General features: G+C 33.2%; 2 protein-coding genes across 2 annotated transcripts in view; one reads left to right on the top strand and one right to left on the bottom strand.

The window, feature by feature from the left end:
- Positions 1 to 17,351, top strand: part of LOC139523264 (protein SSXT-like) — a 31,963-nt gene extending 14,612 nt beyond the window's left edge. Inside the window, exons 4-7 of the mRNA XM_071317125.1 lie at positions 4,888 to 4,993; positions 7,392 to 7,592; positions 8,842 to 9,222; positions 14,536 to 17,351. Of these exons, the coding sequence (XP_071173226.1) occupies positions 4,888 to 4,993; positions 7,392 to 7,592; positions 8,842 to 9,222; positions 14,536 to 15,119 (1,272 nt within the window). The 3' untranslated portion in view covers positions 15,120 to 17,351. The remainder of the gene's footprint in view (positions 1 to 4,887; positions 4,994 to 7,391; positions 7,593 to 8,841; positions 9,223 to 14,535) is intronic.
- Positions 502 to 4,417, bottom strand: LOC139523263 (uncharacterized). Its single transcript, XM_071317124.1, has 3 exons — positions 4,143 to 4,417; positions 3,282 to 3,547; positions 502 to 3,039 (listed from the first exon to the last, which is right to left on the bottom strand). Exons 1-3 carry the CDS (start codon positions 4,323 to 4,325, stop codon positions 1,977 to 1,979), a joined length of 1,512 nt encoding a protein of 503 aa, XP_071173225.1. The 5' UTR covers positions 4,326 to 4,417; the 3' UTR covers positions 502 to 1,976.
- Positions 17,352 to 26,426: the final 9,075 nt, after the last annotated feature.

The following is a 26,426-nucleotide window of genomic DNA, read 5'->3' as shown; positions in this document are numbered from 1 at the left end:
TTCAGGAAAAGAACAAATGACAAAAGGATTCAAATACTACAGCGAGGAATACGTACATTCTGTGTCAGGTAAGGTCACTTGTTATGTTTGTTTACGAGGTGCACGTGAGAAATATTGTCTTTACACAAACCATTATTTTACCAGGAAATTATAACTTTTGACCATTATTTGTGCAGTAAAAATCATTATTCATATTCTTATTATTTTAGTCTGCAGACTGCTGATTTATTTAGATAATTAACTCCGTATCTTGATCCTGATAATCACGTATAAATCAGCTGAATAAGTGAAGGGTAGCAATCATGCATGAACCCTCTTTGACAGAAAGTATATTATTATTAGTAACAGATAATTAAACTTGTTTACATAGTTTTATATGTTAAATTTTATAGGTGTTTAGTATAAAAAAAATGTATTTTTTTTTACAGTGCATCCTGATGATACTGGGTGTTTGGTCAAAGGAAAATGTTTTAGATCACAAAGAAAAAACGAGTCTCCACATGATGTCAAGGTAGGCATACATTTTATTTCACTTGTTGTACTAAACATAGAATATAAATATTAACTTTATATCCTCCTCAAAAAATATTTTGCAAATAAACAATTTCATACAATAATAAAGAACTTTACATATTAATCAATACATGCATATGAATATAATAAAATTAGTAACAAAATATTAAACTAATACATCTCAAATTCTTTCACAGATCATGCTAAATGGAGGGCAGATTGAATATTCATTCTGTACATGTACAATTGGACAAAGTGGTTACTGTGGACATGTGTCAGCCCTTCTTTACCAACTTGCACACTACAAATCCCTGAAAATGAAATTAATTCCAACAGATATTGCTAAAACATCTTTACCACAGACATGGCATGTTCCACGAGGCCAAAAATTACATGGTGAAAAGGCTGATAACATCGTTGTGCAGGGTTATGACCGTGAGGATCCCCAACGAGCTACAAAGGGAATAAAGTCTACCCTATATAATCCTATTCCTGGGAACGAAGCTATTAATGTCAATGACTTATTGGTCCAGGTTAACGATATGGACATTTTGTTTGACACTGTGGTGACAGAACACAGGACAGAACTAGTTCAAACTGAATTTGGTAAATTCCCTAAAGGAAGCATTCTCAGTTATCAACAAAAAATGGCAAGTGACTACCTCCTCAACTTAATGGATAATAATTCATTTCCAGAATTACCATTGAAAAATGTCATGATTAACAATTTTGAAACTGTTCTCATGAAAGACCAGTTAAAAAAGTATGACTCCTTGAAGGTTACACTGCTGGAAAGTAAAGAGATTGAGGAAGGAACACGTCTTCAATCGAATGATCCTAAATGGCATAAAATTAGACGTGATCGTATCACAGCATCACATGCAGGAGAAATAGCCAAGAGAAGAGCTGATGGGGCTAAACTTGCTGAACGCTTGCAGTCAACTAGACATGTTCAGACAGCAGCTATGAAACGTGGTATAGAATGTGAGGTTACTGCAGCCCAAGCCTATAGCAAGGTGATGAATGACAATGTCAACTTATATCCATGTGGTGTGATTGTAAATCCCTGGTGTCACTGGCTTGCAGCTACCCCAGACAGAAAAGTATATGCACCTGATAGAAATCAACCACATGGTTTGTTGGAAATAAAGTGTCCAAACACTGACCAATTATCAAGCGTCAAATGTCTTCATTTAATTGACGGGGAGTTAAAATTGAAAAAAAATGATAACTATCATTATCAAATACAAATGCAAATGGCCGTGACAGGATTAGACTGGTGTGACTTTTTTGTTTGGCTTGAAAATGATTCACATTTGGAAACAGTTTATTTTGATAGTGAATTTTGGGAAGCTACAAAAGACAAACTTGATTTGTTTTTCAACACTTATTTTTTGAACTAAATTATGTCAATGTATGCATGTATAAATGAAACACTATGCCAACTTTTAATTAGTGATGATTTAGTTTTTTTGCTTAATTAATGGTCTTCTGAACAGAGTCAATAGATTAGCAACAGTCCATAACTGATTCACAGATCCAGCTAATGAAAGTGGGACTGTATACTGTAAAAGTCTATATTCTTTAGCCCGCTTTATATGCCGCTCAACATGTATTCTTAAGGATGCAATTTTTTGATTGTCCTCAATTTGTGACGGTGTAAACTGTCCATCACTGCAAAGGAAGTGTGGCGTAGCTATTGACACACCTGTATCTTTAAGTAATTTATTTAAAATAAACCCTTTATCCGCCATTATTTGGTCTCCTGGTTCTAATAAGTCAATAAGTCCACTATGCTTGGTAATTTCTATGTCAGACATACATCCAGAATATAATGCAGAAATGAAAGTGATAGCACCATGTGGCGATATTCCGACCAGTCCTTTCCAGGTGTTGTGACTTTTGTATGATGAAAAGGTTTTTGACGCCAAGGCTAAAGAAGAAGGTCTTTCTGTAAAAATTTCGGTACAGTCTATTATCACACGCGTGCTAGGGTACAGAAGTTTGAAGTCCTGTGGCATATGCTCCATTATTTTACCCCTACTAGGCCAGATATTAATGCCACCCAATATGAAATATAAATAATTTGTCCAAGTTATTATTTTTCTGCTTACTGTTGATGCATGAATGTTAAATCTTACTGACAAGTCCTCAGTCAGAAAACCACACCTTAACCTACATAAAAACATAAACAGTTCATCAATAGGATCCATTGACTTTGGACGTCCTCTATTGCTGGGTTCCTCAGAAGACTTATAATACACAGTTTTCATTCTTGTTGCAGTAGGCTTGATAGCAGAATAGAAAATTAAAAATAAATCAAAAGTTGGAAATCCAGTATAAAACTCTATCATTTCATGGTCGTAAGAAAATCTTGTTACTCCAAACCGTTCCATTTGTAATTTCTGGTTTAAACTTGCCAGCTCATAGGTCTTGTCTTTAAGTTCAGAGTCCTTTTGCTGTACCACATGTTCCAGTTTCTCAATTTTCTCAAGACAGTCAGCATGAATGTTAGAATCACAACTCCTGTCAATATAAAATAAATGTATTAAGTAATGGTATAATCTCCTTAACATTAAAAAAGGGGAAGTAGTTTTAAAGCACACTGTGTTTCCTTTTGATTTTATAAAATATTTTTATGTTTTCTTTTCAATTATTTTAAAAATAATTATATACATAAAAAAAACATGCAAGTTCAATTTAAATTTGGGTTTGTACATTTAATATTTTTTTATTTTGAATTAATACATTCTGATAACTAAACTTACATGTCATTTTCATGATCAACACTTTGTGAATTGTGAACTTCACAGACACTATCCTCTACAACCATTTCATCTTCATCTTCACGATCGTCAACTTTCATCTTTTTGAAAAGGGACTGTCTTGATGTGGGGGCCTTTCTGCTGCTTTCATTTAATTTCCAATCAAAGACAGATGGAACAGCTTCTGGTTTGAGACATTTTCTGTTAGGAGTCCAGCGGTAATCTTCCTTCTTGAAATGTTTGGAACAAACCACTGTATTTCCTCCAATCTGAAAACAAACAAATTAATAGGTTTCGTTCTTGTATTTATATAACATTGTTCTTAAGTTATCATATTTATAATGTAGACCAGTAACATATTTATAAAAAAAATCAGAAGTTTATTCTTTTTATTATTTAATAAATAAAAGTATTTGCAATTTACAAATGTGTTTATAGGTAAATTATAATTTTAACAGAATGTTGAGAATGAAATTGTTGGTGTTGTTTACGAATACATCACATTATTTTCATTCTCTATGACCATGACGACAGACGTGTTTGAAGTTCCAAATGCATATTATATTTATAACAGTCTCATACACACAGTGATAAAAACAACATGGGATAAATTAATTACACATATCTACAGATATGGGATGAAGGAAAAATCGCTATCAACATGTGGTAACAGTTTGACATGTAACACTTAAACAGATGTTTTACGGCTAAAATAAAAGTATTGTTAAAGAAAAATATTGTTGAACAAAATCTTATAGTCTGTCTGAAACTAATTATTGAAAATTGGGACAGGTATTACATATAAAACAACATTATAGGCTTCTATGAAAAGTGTAAACAAATGCACGTGTTTCTAGTATTTACCTTGAAAAATTCACCTTCATCTCTACGGATTGCAACAATCCACTGTTTTCTTGTTAGCATTTTCTTTTCTGATGGTATATGATGAAAACTCAACTCTTTATTAGTTCTGGCATTGCCATTACAAAATGGCACACAACAGTATTCATCTCTTTGTTTACTTGTTGATGCTGCTGGAGAAGCCATTATTGATAATACCGGTGCCTAGCTTAGCCTCATTTTCGAAAATTGAACTCTGGGTCAATGCATACATGAATAACTTTTAAGAACCGTCTATATGTATGATTGCGAACGAGACATCTCTCCACAAGAGAACAAATGACACAAACGTTAACAGCTATAGGTCCTTGTAGGGCTTTCAACAATAAGCAATGCACATCCAACATAGATGACATAGTCGGCTATAAAAGGCCCTGAAATCACATGTAAACATTTTGTCAGTTTTGGGAGAACCACGCTGGTAAGATAATGATATTTGGTAGTTTAATATGTATGCAGTTTTATTAGCATTAGAATATCTCATTTCTTTTTAACCCTCAATCACCAGTCATGGTTCATTGACTCTCATTGTTTTGCATAGTTTTAATGTTAAAAGTTCAATGTATTACAATTTTGATATCAACATTTGCAGTTTAACATAATACTATAAAATTTGAAAACATACTTGACTTGTCTCTAGGTCAACAGTTTATTTTGAGTGATGTCTATCTATTTGTGTGTTTTTCGAATTCATATTTATTTTTCTTAGCCCCCAGGACAACAGCAGCAGTATCATGACCCAAACATGCCACAGTCACAGCAGCCTAGTACTCAGATGAGGCCACCTGGCAATATGCCAAAGCAGATACCACATCGTAAGTTAAATCATACAAAACCAACATAGAACAGTAACAAATGTGTAACTCTTCAATGAGGCCACTTGGCAATATGCCAAATCAGATACCACACCGTAAGTTATATCATGATACAAAAAGCCAAATTAAATACCACATCGTAAGTTATATCATGATACAAAAAGCCAAATCAGATACCACATCGTAAGTTATATCATGATACAAAAAGCCAACTCGGATACCTCATCGTAAGTTATATCATGATACAAAAAGCCAAATCAGATACCACATCGTAAGTTATATCATGATACAAAAAGCCAAATCAGATACCTCATCGTAAGTTAAATCATGATACAAAAAGCCAAATCAGATACCTCATTGTAAGTTATATCATGATACAAAAAGCCAAATCAGATACCACATTGTAAGTTATATCATGATACAAAAAGCCAAATCAGATACCACATCGTAACTTATATCATGATACAAAAAGCCAAATTAGATACCTCATCGTAAGTTATATCATGATACAAAAAGCAAAATCAGATACCTCATCGTAAGTTATATCATGATACAAAAAGCCAAATCAGATACCACATTGTAACTTATATCATGATACAAAAAGCCAAATCAGATGCCACATCGTAACTTATATCATGATACAAAAAGCCAAATCAGATACCACATCGTAAGTTATATCATGATACAAAAAGCAAAATCAGATACCTCATCGTAAGTTATATCATGATACAAAAAGCAAAATCAGATACCACATCGTAAGTTATATCATGATACAAAAAGCCAAATCAGATACCACATCGTAAGTTAAATCATGATACAAAAAGCAAAATCAGATACCACATCGTAAGTTATATCATGATACAAAAAGCAAAATCAGATACCACATCGTAAGTTATATCATGATACAAAAAGCAAAATCAGATACCACATCGTAAGTTATATCATGATACAAAAAGCCAAATCAGATACCACATCGTAACTTATATCATGATACAAAAAGCCAAATCAGATACCACATCGTAAGTTATATCATGATACAAAAAGCCAAATCAGATACCACACTGTAAGTTATATCATGATACAAAACCAACAAAGAACAGTAACAAATGTGTAACTCTTCAATGAGGCCACCTGGCAATATGTCAAATCAGATACCACACTGTAAGTTATATCATGATACAAAACCAACAGAGAACAGTAACAAATGTGTAACTCTTCAATGAGGCCACCTGGCAATATGTCAAATCAGATACCACACTGTAAGTTATATCATGATACAAAACCAACAGAGAACAGTAACAAATGTGTAACTCTTCAATGAGGCCACCTGGCAATATGTCAAATCAGTTACCACACTGCAAGTTATATCATGATACAAAACCAACAGAGAACAGTAACAAATGTGTATCTCTTCAATGAGGCCACCTGGCAATATGTCAAATCAGATACCACATCGTTATTTATATCATAATACAAAACCAACAGAGAACAGTAACAAATGTGTAATACTTCAATGAGGCCACCTGGCAATATGCCAAATCAGATACCACATCGTTATTTATATCATAATACAAAACCAACAGAGAACAGTAACAAATGTGTAACTCTTCAATGAGGCCACCTGGCAATATGCCAAATAAGATACCACATCGTAAGTTATATCATGATACAAAACCAACAGAGAACAGTAACAAATGTGTAATACTTCAATGAGGCCACCTGGCAATATGCCAAATCAGATACCACATCGTTATTTATATCATAATACAAAACCAACAGAGAACAGTAACAAATGTGTAACTCTTCAATGAGGACTCCTTGCAGTATGCTAAATCAGATGCCGCGTCATACATGATAGCATACAAAACTAACATAGTGTAGTACTCGGATAATATCGCCACCTGGCAATGTGCCAAATCAGATGCAACATCTCTAGTAACAGCCTTGAACACAACTCCAATCTGCCAAATCAGATTCATTATTTGTTATAAAATAGAAAGCAAATCATAGCAGAGCACAGTAATAGCAGCCGGTGTCAGATGTGACAACCTAGCAATGTGCATATCATAAGTAATGACATAGAAAGTTACTTTCTTTCTCAAATACTAAGACAGTGCCGTAATCAATGTGACAAAAAACAGATGTTTTACTGCACAGAATAATGTGAGGTGTTTTGTAGTTTTTTTATGTCATACAAATTGACTCATTTTCCTAAGCGTTACTTATATTGCAATTAGCCTGAACACAAATTTTGCAGCATTCTAGTACTTTTACTGCACAAGAAGATGTAAATTATAATTAAATATATATTATATTTTTACTGTACAATTAAAAGATTGTTTGAAACTTTGAAAATTGTCAGATAATAAGGATTTTAACTCTTTAATACAATTCCTAGGGGACACCACAGGTGGGAGTCAGATACCAGCTCAACAAGGTAGTTACCAGCAACAAGGAACCATTGATCCTAACATGCCTGGATCTGGAGGGTACCAGTCTAGACCAATGCCAAGTCAGCAACCAGGTGGGCCAATGCCACAACAAATGGCACCACAAGGTGGATCTATGGCACAATCTATGCCTCCCCAGGCTGTCTATAGTAAGTTGAGTTTTATTTTTGATACACTGATGTTTGACAACTTAACTATATAAAATAACTTGTAACTTTTAAGAACAGAAATGGTGAATGTGAAATGATGTGTCAAAGAGATAACAACCAAACCAAAGAGTAAAAAAACAACAGAAAAAACCCAAAGGGCACAGGGTAATGTATATTACTTACTTTTACTTATCCTCTTCGCTCCGGTCTGAGCATAAGGTCAGGGTAACGTATATGTTCACATGTTATTATTCTGTGTATTTCTATTTACTATTATACACTCTGTGTGTTCATATTTTGTAAAGATCATCCTCTATTTGAAAGTATGTCTTTAGGTCTCTATAACATGCTGGGGATGATCATGCAAGGATTTATTTCTGAATGTTATTGCATAGTGATACATGCCTTACATCAAAAAGAGTAAGTTCGGTAATGGAAATATTAATAAAGTTCAATGTTACAAGATAAAAAGTGTTTTGTATGTTGACTTCAAGACATGTTGATTTTACTATCCCAATTGTGTCAAAGTTAGAGATTTTGGTGAAATTTCACAAAATCACCTGGAATTTTAGCCTAATTTAGGACCAAGAAACAGAGCACAGGTGTCATAGATTTGTATGACTTATCTAACTTATATTAATAACAGTGAAAATTATAATACTAATTAATATTTAATTGTAGTATTAATTAGATAATTAATTGTATTGTCTAGCTTTGTGAGTGTTTCTTCTGATCAAACTGCAAATCAAATATATCGTGTAAATTTCGTTGATCCAAATTTAAATCTACCAAACAAATGAACTGGATGAGTAGTTATTCCCAACACAACACACGAATACAACAGGAAAAAATATGATTTACAACTACAAACGTTAAGACATTTAACAAAATCCGATGACAACAACAAACACAACATCAAAACCCAACAAATTGATTTGGGATGGAAAAGTATTGTGCCACATCTTAAAGCAATACGAATTCACACTCAGCAAAACAGTCACATTCGGGAATAAGTAACGTTCGGTAATAAAAAGATCAGACGACGTAATGACAAACCACAATCTAACACGTGGTAAAAAAACATCTGGAATCTTATACCAAATTCCTTTTTGAGATTCTATGTCCATAGTGATTTTCACATTTGAACCCCTTATCAAGAAAATGTTAATTAAGTACCTCACCTCAAAATTCTGCTATAGCATTTTTACATAGTATTTGTTTTCTGTAAAATTATCTCTTACAATTTCAGATCAGTCTCAGTCTGGAATGGGAAGTCAACCATATGGAATACAAGGTAACTTTAGTAACCAACAGCAGCCAATGATGTCTCAGTCACAACAAATGATGCCCCAACAGCAACAGCCCACAATGTCACAGCAACAACCCATGATGTCACAGCAACAACCCATGATGTCACAACAACAGCCTATGATGTCACAACAACAGCCTATGATGTCACAACAGCCAATGATGTCACAGCAACAGCCTATGGGACCACAACAACAGCCTATGATGTCACAAGGTCAAATGATGTCTGGTCCTAGTAGCTCACAAGGGGGACCAATAATGAGTCAAGGTCAAAGATCATCAATGCCAATGCAGTCTGGCTATAGAAGAGGACCATCTCAAGGTAGTATGATAAGAGAAATGTAGCATGTCTCCTGATTGGCTGAAAGTTTCAAGACATATTTTTATGCAGTTAAGCTGCATTATGCGAGCACCCTAAATTTGTGTTTTACCCAATAAATGCTGAAATACTTGCCATTGTTATTATCTAGCTGGCTACTATGTTATATATAACTAATTGAACACTTTTTTAATACTTTTAATTCTGGATTACAAAAAATATCACCAGAAAAACCTTAAATGATCGTCGAATCACCCAAAAGTTTTGACGTTGCACATAGGAAGTAGTGCTCATTAGGAATCCTTATGTAGTTTATTATCGCCTGTGCTTTTGGCTAAGATGTTAAAGAACTATTGATTGTATGAAATATTTAGTTGCTGAAAATCTCTTAAAACAAGTAGTTTAGATTTCCCAAATTGCAAAAGTCGTAGGAATAATGTTTGTCGTCAATACGTAGTACAACTACGTCAGTAGTCTTATATAATAAGTTCAACTGTTCATGCTGTTGGCGGCAATTTCAAATTTATGGAGAACAAAATTTCGTATCTCTTCAATTTGGAGGCAGGGGTTCAAATTAGCGGTGGTCAGAGGTCTCCGACCTTCCATTTTTGTAATAAAATTTCGACTTGGTTACTAGCTACGCCCGACAGACCTTCCACTTGAAAGAAAATAAAAAATAACTTTGCAAACCTTTTCACAAAAGTCTCCAAATAAACGATCTCAAAACTTATTTTCATCATTATTATTCATGACAGCGATGTTCATTTTGTTCAACCACTAGCTTTTTACAGAATATCAAATAATGTGTAAATTTGAGTAAAATCGTATCTGACTGACAAAAACAACATTGTTAACACAATAACAATATGGATGCCATAATTATAATATCGGATCCGATTCCGGAGCGGATAAGGGTAATTCTGGGTTTTGGCAATCAACTACAATAAAAATACAGGCAGGTGACAAAATACATCTATGCATGGTAAATGAATATAAACACTAGAATTGAAAACCAAAAGATATATATGTTAAAGAAAGAAAAAGCAGAAAATATTTTATACAGAAACTCAAAATTACTTTTTGACAAATTTTAATGTCAAAATCCAATACAATGTGACAGCTGGGAACAGTATATATAACAATATATATGTTCCTGGTCACAGTATAAATTTTCTTTATCCATGTTAAATGATGATAATGCACGTAAGATGGTCCGAGAACACAATTATTTCGTAGTGCATTTCTTTTAGAACATAAATGCAAATAAAAAAAATCCCACCTGCGCTTTCTCAAAGAAACTTTTACAGGGTGTTGTACTTCTTTTGGGACAAATTATAACAAAATTATAGAAAACTTCATCGTCTCTAACTCAAAATATGGACAATTGTATGTTTAGGGCGTCTTGAAATCTTTTGACAGCTTCCGAAGTGCTAATTTTCAACCTTTTTCAGCTGGACCAAATCACTACTTTCCTTTAAAATTCTGGACCCAAATTTTTTTTAAAGTGTAATTTCATCCCCCTACTTGCAATTTGAGGCATTAAACATGGAGAAATAAATTTGGAAGGGGTATAAAAATTAATGGCAAGTAACCCACTGTCAACACTAGGGACTATATTTGTGAACAACGAAAATCAAGGGACGACAATGGTGGTCTCGGACCTAATAGGGTAGAATGAGTTGACAACTCTATCTTAAAAAAACTTGGTATGACCAAAGCTTAATGAATTATAACACTGCTTACAAAGTTTCATGACAATAGGATGTATATTATAGACATTAAGCTAAGTTCTATACTCATCTTTGTGTGTAAAATTTTGACGTTCAACATTTGGGGCTTAAAAAATTAAAATATTGCAAAAAAATACTTTTTAAATGCCTTAATATATAACTTATCCTGTACTAAAAGCAATAGAGTACTCATTTGATTTGTCAGACCTGGCATAATTATTCAAAAGTCAAATTTATATGAGCCTGCACCTAAAAATTGAGGTTTTTCAATGAAGGGGGGCCTTACATAAAGATGTAATATTTTCCAGCAATTTTAAATTTGTGAAGCTTTTTGGTTATAAATAATCCTTACATATGTATTGAAAGTACTTTAAATTGAAAGAAAAGTTACAAATAACATATCATATTAGTTTAAAAGGGTCTTAGGCCAAGTAAGACTGGAAAAAATTTAGGGTAAATTTAGGCCGTGCCACATATTTACATTAAAAAGTGCATATTGAGGCTATAAGAAATAAAAATTTGTGTCTTTTTTATCATTTCTATATTCATGTGACATGATACAACAAATTTGAGCACAAAAAGACTTGCAATTAACTTTTCTCACAAACAGTATGGTCTGATACAAAGATTTTTGCCTTTTTAGGGAAAAACTTGCATGCAATTTATTCTCAACAGGCTTATATTTAAACAACTTGCTATCCTACAGAAGAAAAGAAAGATATTATGTGAAATGGAACAGGTACAATAGAAATTGTAAAGTGCATTTGATACAAATTTAGTGAGGTCTTTATCATGGACATCAAATTTTATGTACCAAGCTCCCCACTATTGACTTCATCCAAACAAGGCGTTAGACAAGGGTCATTTATACAACACATTTTGCACATTTTGTCTGAGATAATCTTCTTTTCTGTAGATTCAGAGTACATAAATAAGTAAAAGAAGTAGATAAAGGCATAGAAACACAAATATTGACACATGAAAACCTGTCAGATAGAAAGTCAGGATGCCATTTATGCATCAATATTGAAAAAGTTATAAAATGCCTATTTTGACCATAAAATGCCAAAATTGGTCATTTTTCCAGAAATTCTATAAAATAAAAGTTTAAATCCTTTAGTTTCATGCTACTTGACAAGTTGAGACCATCAAATCATTTATGGAAGTTGCCAAAGTACAAATTCTATATTTACAGATTTCACCTCTTAGGTCCGAGAACACAATTATTTCGTAGTGCATTTCTTTTAGAACATAAATGCAAATAAAAAAAATCCCAAATGCGCTTTCTCAAAGAAACTTTTACAGTGTGTTGTACTACTTTTGGGACAAATTATATCAAAATTATAGAAAACTTCATCGTCTCTAACTCAAAATATGGACAATTATATGTTTAGGGCGTCTTGAAATCTTTTGACAGCTTCCGAAGTGCTAATTTTCAACCTTTTTCAGCTGGACCAAATCACTACTTTCCTTTAAAATTCTGGACCCAAATTTTTTTTAAAGTGTAATTTCATCCCCCTACTTGCAATTTGAGGCATTAAACATGGAGAAATAAATTTGGAAGGGGTATAAAAATTAATGGCAAGTAACCCACTGTCAACACTAGGGACTATATTTGTGAACAACGAAAATCAAGGGACGACAATGGTGGTCTCGGACCTAATAAGATGCTTTTAAAGTGTAAACATATTACTGCAATTTTGAAGGGTCAGTTAAAGAAGCTGGAAGTTTCTTACTTTATTTTCACAAATAATGCAATTATATTATATGATATCTGAATGTAAGCAAATCATATGATATATAGGTGGCATGGCATCCTTTGGGCCACTCCACCCCCTCCTGTTTGATAACTTTGAAACAGTTGGGATCCCCACCACTAAACCATATATATTCAAGTATGGGACAATTTAACTAATCAAATGAAATATAGGGGGAGTCGGTGGGGTCAGCCTACCCCCTCCTGTTTGGGAACTTTGAAATGGTCCAGATCCCCACATTCAAGTATGGAACAATATGATAAATCAAATGAAATATAGGGGGAGTTCCTGTGGTTACTGTACACCCTCCCGTTTGAGATCCCCACCCCTAAACCATATATACTCAGATATTGTACTATATAACAAATCAGATGAAATATAGGGGGAGTCCCTGTTTTCACCCTACCCCCTCCTGTTTGATAACTTGGAAACGGTCGTGATCCCAACCCCTAAACAAATTTCCAGGGAACAGAGTTCGTGAAATTTTTTTTTCCCTGGTGGTCCTTGAAGAAAATCTACTGGTCCTCACTATTAACTCTATTGAAAAATACTAAAATTGTGTCAGTCCTATGCAAAATTTTGGTGGTAAAATCCTGAGGACTGACACTTTTAGCGAACTCTGAGGGAAACCCCCATTCATTCTATAACATGTTCATACTCAGTCAACTGGTAATACTACTAACAGTCAACTGAAACCAATGTTAACTACCAACTAGAACAAGAACAACTGCAATCATTGCAAACTTGTACCACTGCTGACTCACCATAAAAAATATACATTGATATATATCGTCGCTGGGCTTCTAAAATGTCGTATATATGTTTTTTTTTGGCTAAAAATACTTTTTGACACCAATGGTCTGGGCAGGAGGAAATCTTTGGTATTACAAAATAGCATACAGTTAGACCATTCAAAATGTGTGAAATAAGACATATTACAAAATTGCCAATGTCAGTTGTTTGTAAAGTTTGCTTCCAAAATGTTGTATGAAAACTTGAAAATCGTTGTGGAATGGCTTTGGGAAAAAAATAATTGTACATTTCTTTATTTCTGTGAAAATAATTTAAGTTCTTGGATAATCCAGAAATGTCAAAGTTTTTATTTCACTGCTATTTACAAAAATGTTCAAGTTCACATACGACATTTTGGAAGCATGCATTTTGCCAAATTTTTCAAAGCCTGTTTGTGAGATATTTTTTTCTTGAAAAATTTGTAATTTACAACTTTTTAGAAGCCCAGCGACGATATGCATTGCTTTTGAAACCTTGATAACATATAAATTATTTGCCTTAATAAGTAATTCATTAGATACACATAATTGTACTATAATTGAATGTTTAATGTTGAAGCAACATTGCCAAATTAAAGTTTTCATAATTACGTTTGCCTTGGTTTTTGGTTCAAGCGCTTTGATTTTTTTTTTTCAATATTGCAAAAATATTATCTGATAGAAAATCAAAGGATATGGGGCATCCATCCATGTCACAAATGGTTTAATTACCCCCAACACAGTATGGTTTAGGGGACATTGCAACTTTAGTCAAGTTTGTCTGTCTGCTTTTGTAAGTGATGTTGTGTCTTGCCAGATTATTATGAAATCAAGTTTATACCACCAGTGTCTTGTACAAGTTTTAAAAATCAGTACCAATCTGCCAATCAATTATTACTAGTTTTGCAAATACAAAATTGGCATCCTACTGTATACACAATAATATTTCCTGTTTAGTCTTCACTTCTCAGATTAAGGTGTATTAAGTATATTTTGAAATTGGACAATAATCACTTATCTGTTTTCATCTGAAATGAATTAAACTTGAGTTTTTTGTAGGTCAGTATGGTCAACAAGGTTACCAAGGCAACCAGTTTGGAAATCAACAGGGATCTTTTCCTCAAGGCGGGCAACAGAATTTTCCACAAGGTCAAGGTTACAATCAAACTCCTAACATGCCTAATCAACCGTACAGTGGTCACCAGGGACAGGATCCAAGGTTTGCCATGTACAATAGAGCACCAGGTCAGATTCCACAAGGTCAGGGGTCAATGGGAGGGCAGATGCCGAATCAAAGTATGATGAGTGGATCTGCACCTCAAAAAATGCCTAGTCAAGGATCAATGGGTCCAACTGCAAGTCAGATGGGATCACAGAGTAACATGTCAGGACCAGCAAACCAGATGCCTGGCCAAGGACCAAATGGACCTCCGATGCAGGGTCCTAGTCAGATGGGAGGTCCTAATCCTAGTCAGATGGACAATCCAATGTCACAAAGTCAAATGGGCAATCAGATGCCTCAAGGTCAAATGGGAGGTCAAATGCCTCCTATAGGGCACGGACAAATGGGAGGTCAAATGCCTCCAGGACAAGGTCAGATGGGTAATCAGCCAAGTTTTCCTTTCAATCAAAATCAGTTTTAGATCAAAGAATCTCTCATTGGAAATTGAAAACGATATACAGTAATGTGTCCTAAATTAATCTTTTGGGTAATCCGAGTTGAAGGCCTTTAGACTTCCAGCAGGCTTTGGGAATGTCTGAATATTTGTTTTGTTTCAAGGCTTAGGGTGGGTTTTTTTTTTAATAAGTATTCTTACATTGGAAATAGATATGAAAATTAGACAGTCAATTAGGAGAAGTGAATTTGAATTATATATTTTTCAAGTAAAGAGAATAGTTAATTACAAACCACCAAAATTGTTTTGCATTCAATATGTTAAAAAAAAACAAGAGACCAAAAAATTCAATGGTTATAATATTAGTTAACTAAGGCAAACAATACCATCACATGATTATGTATAAGAAAGATCAGATGACATTTCCCTATATACAGTCACTGTGGATTTTGACCTTCACATTGCACTGAATGATAGTTTTAATTAGAAAGAAGAAAATGAAAGAAATGAAGAAGGAGGTCTTCATATTATAAAGCGGTCTGATAACTTTTAGATATGAAATTAACATTCAGGCCTTTCTTTTTAAATATGAAAAGGGACCAAGGTATTGAATTAATAATTCTGGAATACAATACCTTGAAAGTAACTATTTTTATGTGTTTCCAAGGACTTTGATTATTTTTGTAATATAATTTGAATTGTTCTCCATCTCATATACCACCCAATAATTTAGAAAAAGAAAAGAAGCTCGATTGTTTTTAACAATTTTTCTTTTGTTTCTGAAAGTCCAACTTTCTTACAACATTTGTATTTTGATACCATTCCAATAAAATATGATTTTTGATTATTTATTTTTTTTGGTGGGAGAGGAGGGGTAGGTATTGTTTAAATTCTGTCATTTTATGTTTCATAATGAATTGTCAGAAATGGTATTTTTCAAGCTAATTATAAGAAACAATTTCAGTATTTCTAATAGCTTGATAATCACTTATGTTGCAATGTCATGAATGTGTAGAATATTTTCTTTGTTCATATATTTAAAGCTATTGGATCATATAACAACGAATTTTAAACATGCCAAAAAATCAAACAAATGTGAAATTGTCATTTTATTGTACATATATATTATTGATTTTTAATACATTTATTACTTTAAATGGAATATTGCCAACACAATAAACTGAAACCTGAAGATTACTTATTTCAAGCCTCACTACTGATGGTAGGGGACATTATGTTTTCTGGTCATTTCATTAGTAATAAAAAAAAAACAAGGTCTTATATACCATAAGTAAACATTGGGATAAATACTGTTTCTTTGAATATCAATTCTACAAAAATCAATAAATCTGTTCTTGATAAAAAAAAAAAAAAGTCCAGCAATATGATAATATATTTGTTTATCTGTTTTTAGAATCAGAGCAGTTTAGCTGATACGTTCAGTACCCTACTTTTTTAATTTGTTTTGAATATTAAAATTATTCTTTGTTTATATTGTGTCAGATTTGATACACTAACAGGTCATATTAATCTCACTGATAATTTTGATCTGTTTTATGAGTTGTTGATATTTAATTGTACATAATTTGAATGTCTGTTACAAAATGTATATCTGTAATTACTGTAAACCAACTTATTTTCGTGGATACTTTATTTCACGTTTTACCCTTTCTTGACCACTTCGAGGCTGTTTAAATTCGCGATAATCTGATTTACTTGAAGAAGTTTGCTAAAGAAAGATCAAAGATTGACATATTCGCGACGATTTATATTTGTGTTATTTTTCTACTCGCGAAAGTCGGGAAATTAAATCGCTGGCGAAAATAAGTTGGTTTACAGTATATGTTTATAATTTTGTTAGAAGAAAATAATACAAGCTTCTTAGTTAGATTGACACCTGTCCTAATTTGCTGTCTGTCTTAGATTGACACCTGTCCTAATTTGCTGTCTGTCAGTCAGTGTATGAAGACTTTTGAGAGTTCATTGACATGCACATTTGTTACTTGTTACTTATACTTCAGCATTCGGCAATCCTCGGTAGTATCCGCTACTCTTCTTTTATCCCTCGGCTGTAATACAGTATGTGATATGTGTCTACGCCTTACATTTCTTCGCCGGAAGCTGAATGATTTAATGCTAGTGCTTATATTTTTAATACTTTATTCCCCTCCTTTACAGGAGATCAGTAATGGAAACCTATGTATTACGGACGAAGTTAGGTAAGGGTACGGAATCGGTCGAGTTGAGACGAATGATACTTTAGAAAAGACTAGGAAAATTATCTTAATGCACAATGGTAGCCATTTTTATCAAACCCCTCTTGATACAATCCTATTTCACAATTTAAGTATGTGGGTATTAATCAAAAAAACTTTTTTTAAGTATAATTTGCATAAATTGTGTCTTATACTAAGATTTAATTAATGTGATAAGAATGGCAAGGTTTGTTTTCAGTTGTAGCAAAGACAACCGAAATTTTGTTATCTTAATTTATTGCTCAAGGGAAAATCTGAATGGCATGAACTAAGTAGATAGTATTGTATAATTGGCATGGACTAAGTAGACAGTATTGTATAAATGGTTGGACTAGGCAAGGAATTGTATATTTATCCTGAACTAGGTAGACAAAATGGTACAATGTATTGACTAAGTAGAAAGTATTGTATAATTGGTTATGGTTTTTATAGTAGTTTTTGTAAATCTTTGTCATATTGACATGTACTTAGAATGTGAATGGAATCCTATGTATTTATATATTGTATTTTGGAGTGGAAGAGTGATGTCATTTATTAGTGTGCTGTAGCTGATCTACATGTGTTGTGCAGAATTACATGGTGTTCTGACTTATAAAACATTATAGTTTTAATTCCAATTAAATATACATTTCTGTTAATTAAGCATTCCAGTAACTCTTAAATCTATAATTACAAATTACAAATCTAAAAAAAGTATATAAATAAAATGAATTGTTTTTAACTTTGAAGTAATCCTCCAAGATCAAATTATGAAAATAGCAGTAATAATGTCAGAAAGTTAGGCTTCTTTGAATTAGTAAAACTTGGAGAAAAAAGAAGTCCCTCAATTTGTTTAGGATTTTAATTGTTATTGAATTGACAGATTGAAATCAAATAAATGATATCCTCCTTGTCAATCAAATTAAAGTTTTCACAGTGTTGTAAAAGAAATGTCAACTCATTATGCACAGTCATTGACAGTTAGAATTTAATTTAAAATGGAGTGAAATATGTAGTGTTGTGTACCATTGTATGTTGTACATTTTGTACAAGTAAATTATAAATAATGTCCAATTTGTAAAGGCTTTGTTACATAGCACCTCAACTTAATGGAGTAGGTATTTTTAAGAAATGATTTGACCATCCTTTCATTTAATTTCTTCACATTTTAATTATGTAAAAGTATCAATCTGTTATATTGGAAGCACTTAAATCTGCTGATTGTCTTAAAATAAATAATTTGGCTGGCAAAGATCTGACCAATGAAACACTTGTACACAAAACATCTTTTTCATGTACATTGTGAACACACCCCTTTTATGGTATTAAGTATCAAACAAGTTTTAAAGGTAAAGATTGCATGAAATGCAATCAAACCATTATGGGACTGACTTGACATCTAAATTTTCCAAGGCTTATAACTACCTTGTTTGATACACAAAATATAATGCATACATCCTATCCTTGGAACATTTCATGAAATTAATGGATGTAATATATGCTCAGATATTCAAGGCACAAAATATTGTTACACTTGTCAAGAAAATTACATAACTTTTGCAAGGTGTAGGAATCTAATATCTGATTTAAAAAAAAGAAAGATATCATTTTTTACATCATCTTTAAAAATTTGGTGTTATCTTCCTTTGTTTAGAATTGCTTTTAAATCAACTACAACCAATGCAATGAATAATTTTACTTTCCACTGATAAATTGAAGCAATCTTTATTGCTCAGTGCTTACAAGCACTTTGATTTTCAGTTATGGCTAGTGTGGAGTTTGACATTCAGTTTTATTATATATTTCTGAAAAGGTTTGTTAAGTTTATATTCATAAGTCAATCTTGTAGAAATATCAATGTAAAGACAATCCAATTTCTACATATTTTTTTTTTCAATAATCAATTACCTGGAATGTTTGTTTATCAGTCTTATAACAGGAGATTCGTTTAATTGTTGTCATATTGAGGTATATTTTGTTGTGAAACGGATTGAAGGTATCTATCATATAGATTTAAGAATATGACAAAAATATTAATCTGATGGATAAAAGAATGATTGATTTTTATAGATTGTTTGTCAAATAGATGTGATCAGCTAAGAGTGAAAAGTTTGAATCTTTTACCATGAATAGTTATTTGAACATTCCTTATTTCTGAATGAATGTGTAACATGGAAAAGTTATGAAGGGCAAGATTTGTACATAGAATAATATTTCAAAGAAAAGGTGCTTTTTGTTGTGAAATATATTAATGTTTGTAGAAAAAAAATAATAAATTGTCATTCAGACTGCTTGTGTTCCATTTCTTATGTGTATAAATCATCAATATTCTTTATTCAGTGTAACTCATCTGACTTGCGAGTTCAAGGTATCAATATTTTTTTATTTTAAATCCTGTTGAGTGTCAACTATATGCAATTGATATATCATATTCAGTGCATTATCATCCAGGCACACGGTTTTAACCGGTTACTCGGATAATCGTTCGACTGATTAACCGGTCAACCGGTATTTTAAGTTGATAGTACCCTACACATAGATATAAGATGTGGTATGCATGTCATTGTGACAACCGTCCATCCAAGTCATAAATTTACATTTTTATGATACGATAAATCTATGTTTGTCATTTGATATTATAAGGCTTGTTTGTGAGGATTCCTGGTGAAGTTTGACTTTTAATAATCAAATACACCGTATCAACTATGGTGTTTGTACTACATGTAACTTCAGATTGAAAAATAAAAATAAACCGTCTTGATCTCGTAGAATTGAATATGTCTGAAACTGATCATTCTTTCATTTTTAACCGGATTTTTGTGACAAAAATGTCGGTTATTGATTTGGGGATGTACGGGGGGCGACCGGGCGGGCGGCAATCAAATGTTGTCCGTGCATTAACTCATGAACTGTTCAACCAAAGCTTTTAAAATTTTAATATGTTATTACTGACAACTATACAAAGGTCAAGTTCAATAATGGCGATTTTGACTTTTACTGTTCAGGAGTTATGGTTCTTGAAAGATTGAAAAATGGAGTTTCCAGTCGTGTCCGTGCATTTACGCATGAACTATTCTACCAAAGCTTCCCAAATTTTAATATGTTGTTACTGATGACAGAATGGAGGTCAAGTTCAATAATGACGATTTTGACTTTTAACGTTCAGGAGTTACGGTTCTTGAAAGATTGAAAAATGGAGTTTCCAGTCGTGTTTGTGCATTTATGCATGAACTGTTCTACCAAAGCTTCCGAAATTTTAATATGCTGTTACTGATGAAAAAATGGAGGTCAAGTTCAATATAAATGACGATTTTGACTTTTACCTTTCAGGAGTTATGGTTCTTGAAAGATTGAAAAATGGTGTTTCCCGTCGTGTCCGTGCATTTTCTCATGAACAATTCAACTAAAGCTTTTGAAATTTTAATATGTTGTTACTGATGACAAAATAGAGGTCAAGTTCAATACTGACGATTTTGACATTTACCGTTCAGGAGTTATGGTTCTTGAAAGATCGTAAAAGGGCGTTTCCATTCACGTTGTTGCATTTACTCATGAACCATTCAATCTAAGCTTTTCAAATTTTAATATGTTGATACTGATGACAAAATGGAGGTCAAATTTGATATTGACGATTTTCACTTTCACCATTCATCAGTAATGGTTCTTGTGATATTGCCAGGACACAAATAAATGTTAATAAATCCGGTTTGCTGTCGTTGTGACAGCCTCTTGTCTCTTGTTGTCTCTAAAAATCATGTGGAGTGTTTTAATTTGAAAAGATTAAGCTAGATTAAGACAAGTTCTAATTAATTTTATGTTTTTTTGGATTAACAATAGCTATTAATATACTGGATAATTGATCCGTTAAATTAATTACCACGACGACATTTTTAAAATAAAACATAACTATTTAATGATTTCAATACAAATTAAATAAAATATATTAAAATTGAAAAAAAGTCTGGTTAACCGGTTAGCGTTTTTGGTATTTGGTACTCATTCTTTCAAATGGTTAACCGTTGACAACACTAAAAATAAGTACATGCACATCAAAAAACACAAAATACATAGAATCAAGGTTAAAAGTGAAATAAAAATATCTTCATGGATTGTCAAGTAGTTGGCCTTGTTTAATATGTCAAAACATTTACTTCATTGGGGTAACTCCCATAAAAACAATTAAAAATTATTCAAAATGATGGTTCCCTATAGTCAACTACCAAAATGGCAAACAATCCTACCAATGTTATATCAATAAATGCCTTTATACATCCTAGGATAAAATTTGAAAAAAGGCAGGATAGGACACTTTAGAGTTAAAATAGGCATCACGATAATTTATGTAAAAAAGTCAGCATAAACTAATAAAAAAAAGCAGGACCCAATAGAGTGAAAAATAAAAAGGCAGAACCGAGACAACAAAAACTAGAGGCTCTAAAGAGCCTGTGTCGCTCACCTTGGTCTATGTGAATATTAAACAAAGGAAGCAGATGGATTCATGACAAAATTGTGTTTTGGTGATGGTGATGTGTTTGTACATCTTACTTTACTGAACATTCTTGCTACTTACAATTATCTCTATCTATAATGAACTTGGCCCAGTAGTTTAAGTGGAAAATGTTAGTTAAAATTTACAAATGTTATGAAAATTGTTAAAAATTGACTATAAAGGACAATAACTCCTAAGGGGTCAATTGACCATTTCCGTCATGTGACTTATTTTGTAAATCTTACTTTACTTAACATTATTGATGTTTACAGTTTATCTCTATCTATAATAATATTCAAGATAATAACCAAAAACAGCAAAATTTCCTTAAAATTACCAATTCAGGGGCAGCAACCCAACAACAGGTTGTCAGATTCATCTGAAAATTTCAGGGCAGATAGATCTTGACCTAATAAACAATTTTACCCCATGTCAGATTTGCTCTAAAGGCTGCGGTTTCAGAGTTATAAGCCAAAATCTACATTTCACCCCTATGTTCTTTTTTAAGCCATGGCGGCCATCTTGGTTGGTTGGCCAGGTCACGGCACACAATTTTTAAACTATATACCTCAATGATGATTGTGGCCAAGTTTGGTTTAATTTGGCCCAGTAGTTTCAGAGGAGAAGATATTTGTAAAAGATAACTAAGATTTACGAAAAATTGTTAAAAATTGACTATAAAGGGCAATAACTCCTAAAGAAATCAACAGACCATTTTTGTCTTGTTGACTTATTTGTAGATCTTACTTTGCTGAACATTTTTGCTGTTTACAGTTTATCTCTATCTATAATAATATTCAAGATAATAACCAAAAACAGCAAAATGTCCTTAAAATTACCAATTCAGGGGCAGCAACCTATCAACAGGTTGTCCAATTCATCTCAAAATTACAGGGCAGATAGATCTTGACCTGATAAACAATTTTATCCCGATGTCAGATTTGCTCTAAATGCTTTGGTTTTTGAGTGATAAGCCAAAAACTGCATTTTACCCCTATGTTCTATTTTTAGCCATGGTGGCCATCTTGGTTGGTCGGCCAGGTCACCGGACACCATTTTTTAACTAGATACCCCAATGATGATTGTGGTCAAGTTTGGTTTAATTTGGCCCTTTAGTTTCAGAGAAGATTTTTGTAAAAGATGACTAAGATTTACGAAAAATGGTTAAAAGTTGACTATAAAGGGCAATAACTCCTAAAGGGGTCAACAGACCATTTTGGTCCTGTAGACTCATTTGTAGATCTTACTTTACTGAACATTTTTGCTGTTTACAGTTTATCTCTATCTATGATAATATTCAAGATAATAACCAAAAACAGCAAAATTTTCTTAAAATTACCAATTCAGGGGCAGCAACCTATCAACGGGTTGTCCGATTCATCTCAAAATTTCAGGGCAGATAGATTTTGACCTGATTAACAATTTTACCACATGTCATTATGTCAGATTTGCTCTAAATGCTTTGGTTTTTTAGTTATAAGCCAAAAACTGCATTTTACCCCTATGTTCTATGTTTAGCCATGGCGGCCATCTTGGTTGGTTGGCCAGGTCACCGGACACAATTTTAAAACTACATACCCTAATAATGATTGTGGCCAAGTTTGGTAAAAATTGGCCCAGTAGTTTCAGAGGAGAAGATTTTTGTAAAGGCTAACGACGGACGACGACGACGACGACGGACGCCGGACGCCAAGTGATGAGAAAAGCTCACTTGGCCCTTTGGGCCAGGTGAGCTAAAAAGGCAGAACAACATTTGTTAATACCCTCAATACAGGTTCTGTCGGTTATGATGGAGGTGTCCCTACCATTTACCACTGTTACAGTTTCCAGGCCAGTTGACACCACTAGGTCTGATTCGTCTTACCAGGTATCTTTATTGGTTAAAGCTTACCTGGTTCTACTTCCAGCTTCATACTGTGGGTTTACTCTACTTGCTTCGGCTAATAATGACATGTCTTGGTTTAGACCCCTGGTATCTCCTTATTCAGGTTTTCCTGGTCAATCTTGCAGGTTTCTAGCTTTATTGTGGACCAGTTACTACAGTTGTTGGTCCTAAAATTGCTACTTCTAGTCTGTCAGCTCCTACTCCTCGTTTAACAGTTTCTTCTAGTAGTAGTGTGTCTTTACCTGATGTCTGTCTACCACTTCTGTTAGGAATCAGGTTACTGACACTGGCCCCTCTTTATATGGGTTCAAGAGGATTCTGGTCGACTTTGTACGCTAGAGAATAACGGCAATAAGTTCAGCTCTCCAGTAATTTCACATCCGCCAGATCAAATTCAAAAATGTGAACAGGAGAAAAGTAATGAAGATTTTTATTGATGGCCCCAGGTAGACAGAAAGAAGGTGATAATCCACTTATTGACTTTTGGAATGTTTCACAACATTCTGTTCCTGTTTCTATCCCTTCTTCGCGTGGCTTCCCTCAGCGATAACTTATTGCTTCTCTCAGCGATGGCTACTTTTAGGAATTTTGGATCTCAATGCTCTTCAACTTCGTACTTTATTTGGCTTTTTTTTTTAAACTTTTTTTTATTCGAGCATCACGGATGAGTCTTTTGTAGATTAAACGGGCGTCTGTCGTATATATAAAATTTAGTCCTGGTATCTATGATGAGTTTATTTATTCAAGAGAGCGGGTTTTCTGGAAGTGCAGACAGACTTCTTTCCAGAGCAGTAAGACATTTCACAAACATTGTATACATATGATGCCCAGTTGATAATCTTCAGCAGTAGATGTAGTAAGTAGGAAGTTGATCCCTTACAAATCTCTGTACAGCAACTAGCAGACTCCCTGGTACTTCTATTTGTACAGAAAAATTTATCTCCATCTACCAGTATAGTACATCATAACTTTTTGGCTAATATACCAGTATTTACAACACAAAGAGTACTGAAAAACCTGTGCACCTGGTAAAGTTTAAAGGCATAGTAGGAACCAACTTATTGAATTTTAAATGCATTTAAGGTTTTAGAAATTTATAAATTCTTCTGAATTTTGCTATTCTTTTTTTTTCCATTCCTGCAGAAGGTGCCAAAAATAAACTTGGTTCTGAAAGTGGTTTGAGAAGTTATATATATAGCACACCTTTTAGGAATTAACTTATTTAATTCACGAAAAACGTAGCTTTGAGTGGATTAAATATGTTAATGAGTAAGGCGTGTCTATATATTATTTGTAACATTAATGGGCTATGACACATGTTAAAGGTTAAACCCTAATCAATAAGACTTTTCTGCACTTTTAGATACGTCAATCAAATAGTGGCGTGATACTATATATATATATCTGATTTCAGAAAATTAATGTCAGTTGGATTTCTTTGTCCGATAAAGGTACGTTTAAAATTCAAGAATTGTTGCCGTTTTGATTCATACTCGATAGTCATTTATTTTTTCTTCCCAAAAAATCTTGAAAAAGGGGGTGTGATTGGGAGAGAAAAAAAAGGGGGGGGGGGGGGGGGTAGGGTAATGCAAAAATTTATTCTATGATTATTTGCCATCAAAATTAGATTTAATACAATTCTTCTAATGAAGACTTCAATCTGATTAAGATGCACGTTAAGGAACATGATGTTGGAGCTATTTCTAACATCATGCACACTTTACAATAGTCTTCTTTAGTGGATGTTTTAGCTACAGGTTTCTGGAGACTGAAAATTCTTTAACTTCTCTCAATCTACCATTTTATCTTCGCAAACTCAGAGTTTGTATTCCTTAGAACCTTTGGTTTCTGCACAAAGATTTATTTTCCACCTGTATCTTCTGGTTTAGGGAATTCAGCTTTGTGTTAGATTCTGTATATAATGATAAGTATATTAATCTCATTTAACTTTAAGAATGTGAGACCTTTCTATCATAATCTAATTAAAAACCGATCTCTCATGCTCCCGTTTTCTGATATGACGCGACATATCAGAAAACGGGAGCATGAGAGATCGGTTTTTAATTAGATTGTTTCTATCAAAGGGTCTCATTTGGGTTTTGCTAACAAAGCATCAGTGTGGTAGTATAGTGAAAATTCCCAGAACTCTGTAAATTGGCTGCATCAAAATCACTACAACATTTTCAACTACATGTGAAGCAAGCAATTCTACCAACCAAGTTTGTAGGTATCATGGTCGCAGATAAGTTTTGTTTAAAAGGTGTCATTAAATTGTGGTACAAGAGTGAAATGAAATGGCAAAATTCCAGTAACTTCAGTACATATGGTCAAATCAGAATGACAGTAACTGAGGCTCAACTAATTATATATGATAGGAAACGTTGGTTTTTGATAGACGACAGATACAAACTTTTAGCTGTGGGGTTCACTTTAAGTCTGCGCATTTTTCATGCATCAGTGAATCAATTTATAACTATACTTAAAATTTAAGTGATGTGGTTCATTGTTTAGTTCTTATACAATACATATATAACTTTTTACTTTCCAGGAAAATATTAGATTATGGGTGCAAATTAAGTCCTGCTTCAAGTCACGATGTTGTGGTTTCAATGTTAACCTGTGTCAAATCAGATTTCAACATTGTTGTGCTGCTTCTCCACTTTGAATATGTTGCCTCAATTTCAACAGAGAGAATTAGACGGGTCATAAACAACAAATACTGCCAC

Source organism: Mytilus edulis, chromosome 5 (genome assembly GCF_963676685.1).
Source record: "Mytilus edulis chromosome 5, xbMytEdul2.2, whole genome shotgun sequence".
NCBI classification, from domain to species: Eukaryota; Metazoa; Mollusca; class Bivalvia; order Mytilida; family Mytilidae; genus Mytilus; species Mytilus edulis.
Note: the sequence above shows the minus strand (reverse complement) of the source record. Positions and strands in the feature narration are given on the sequence as shown.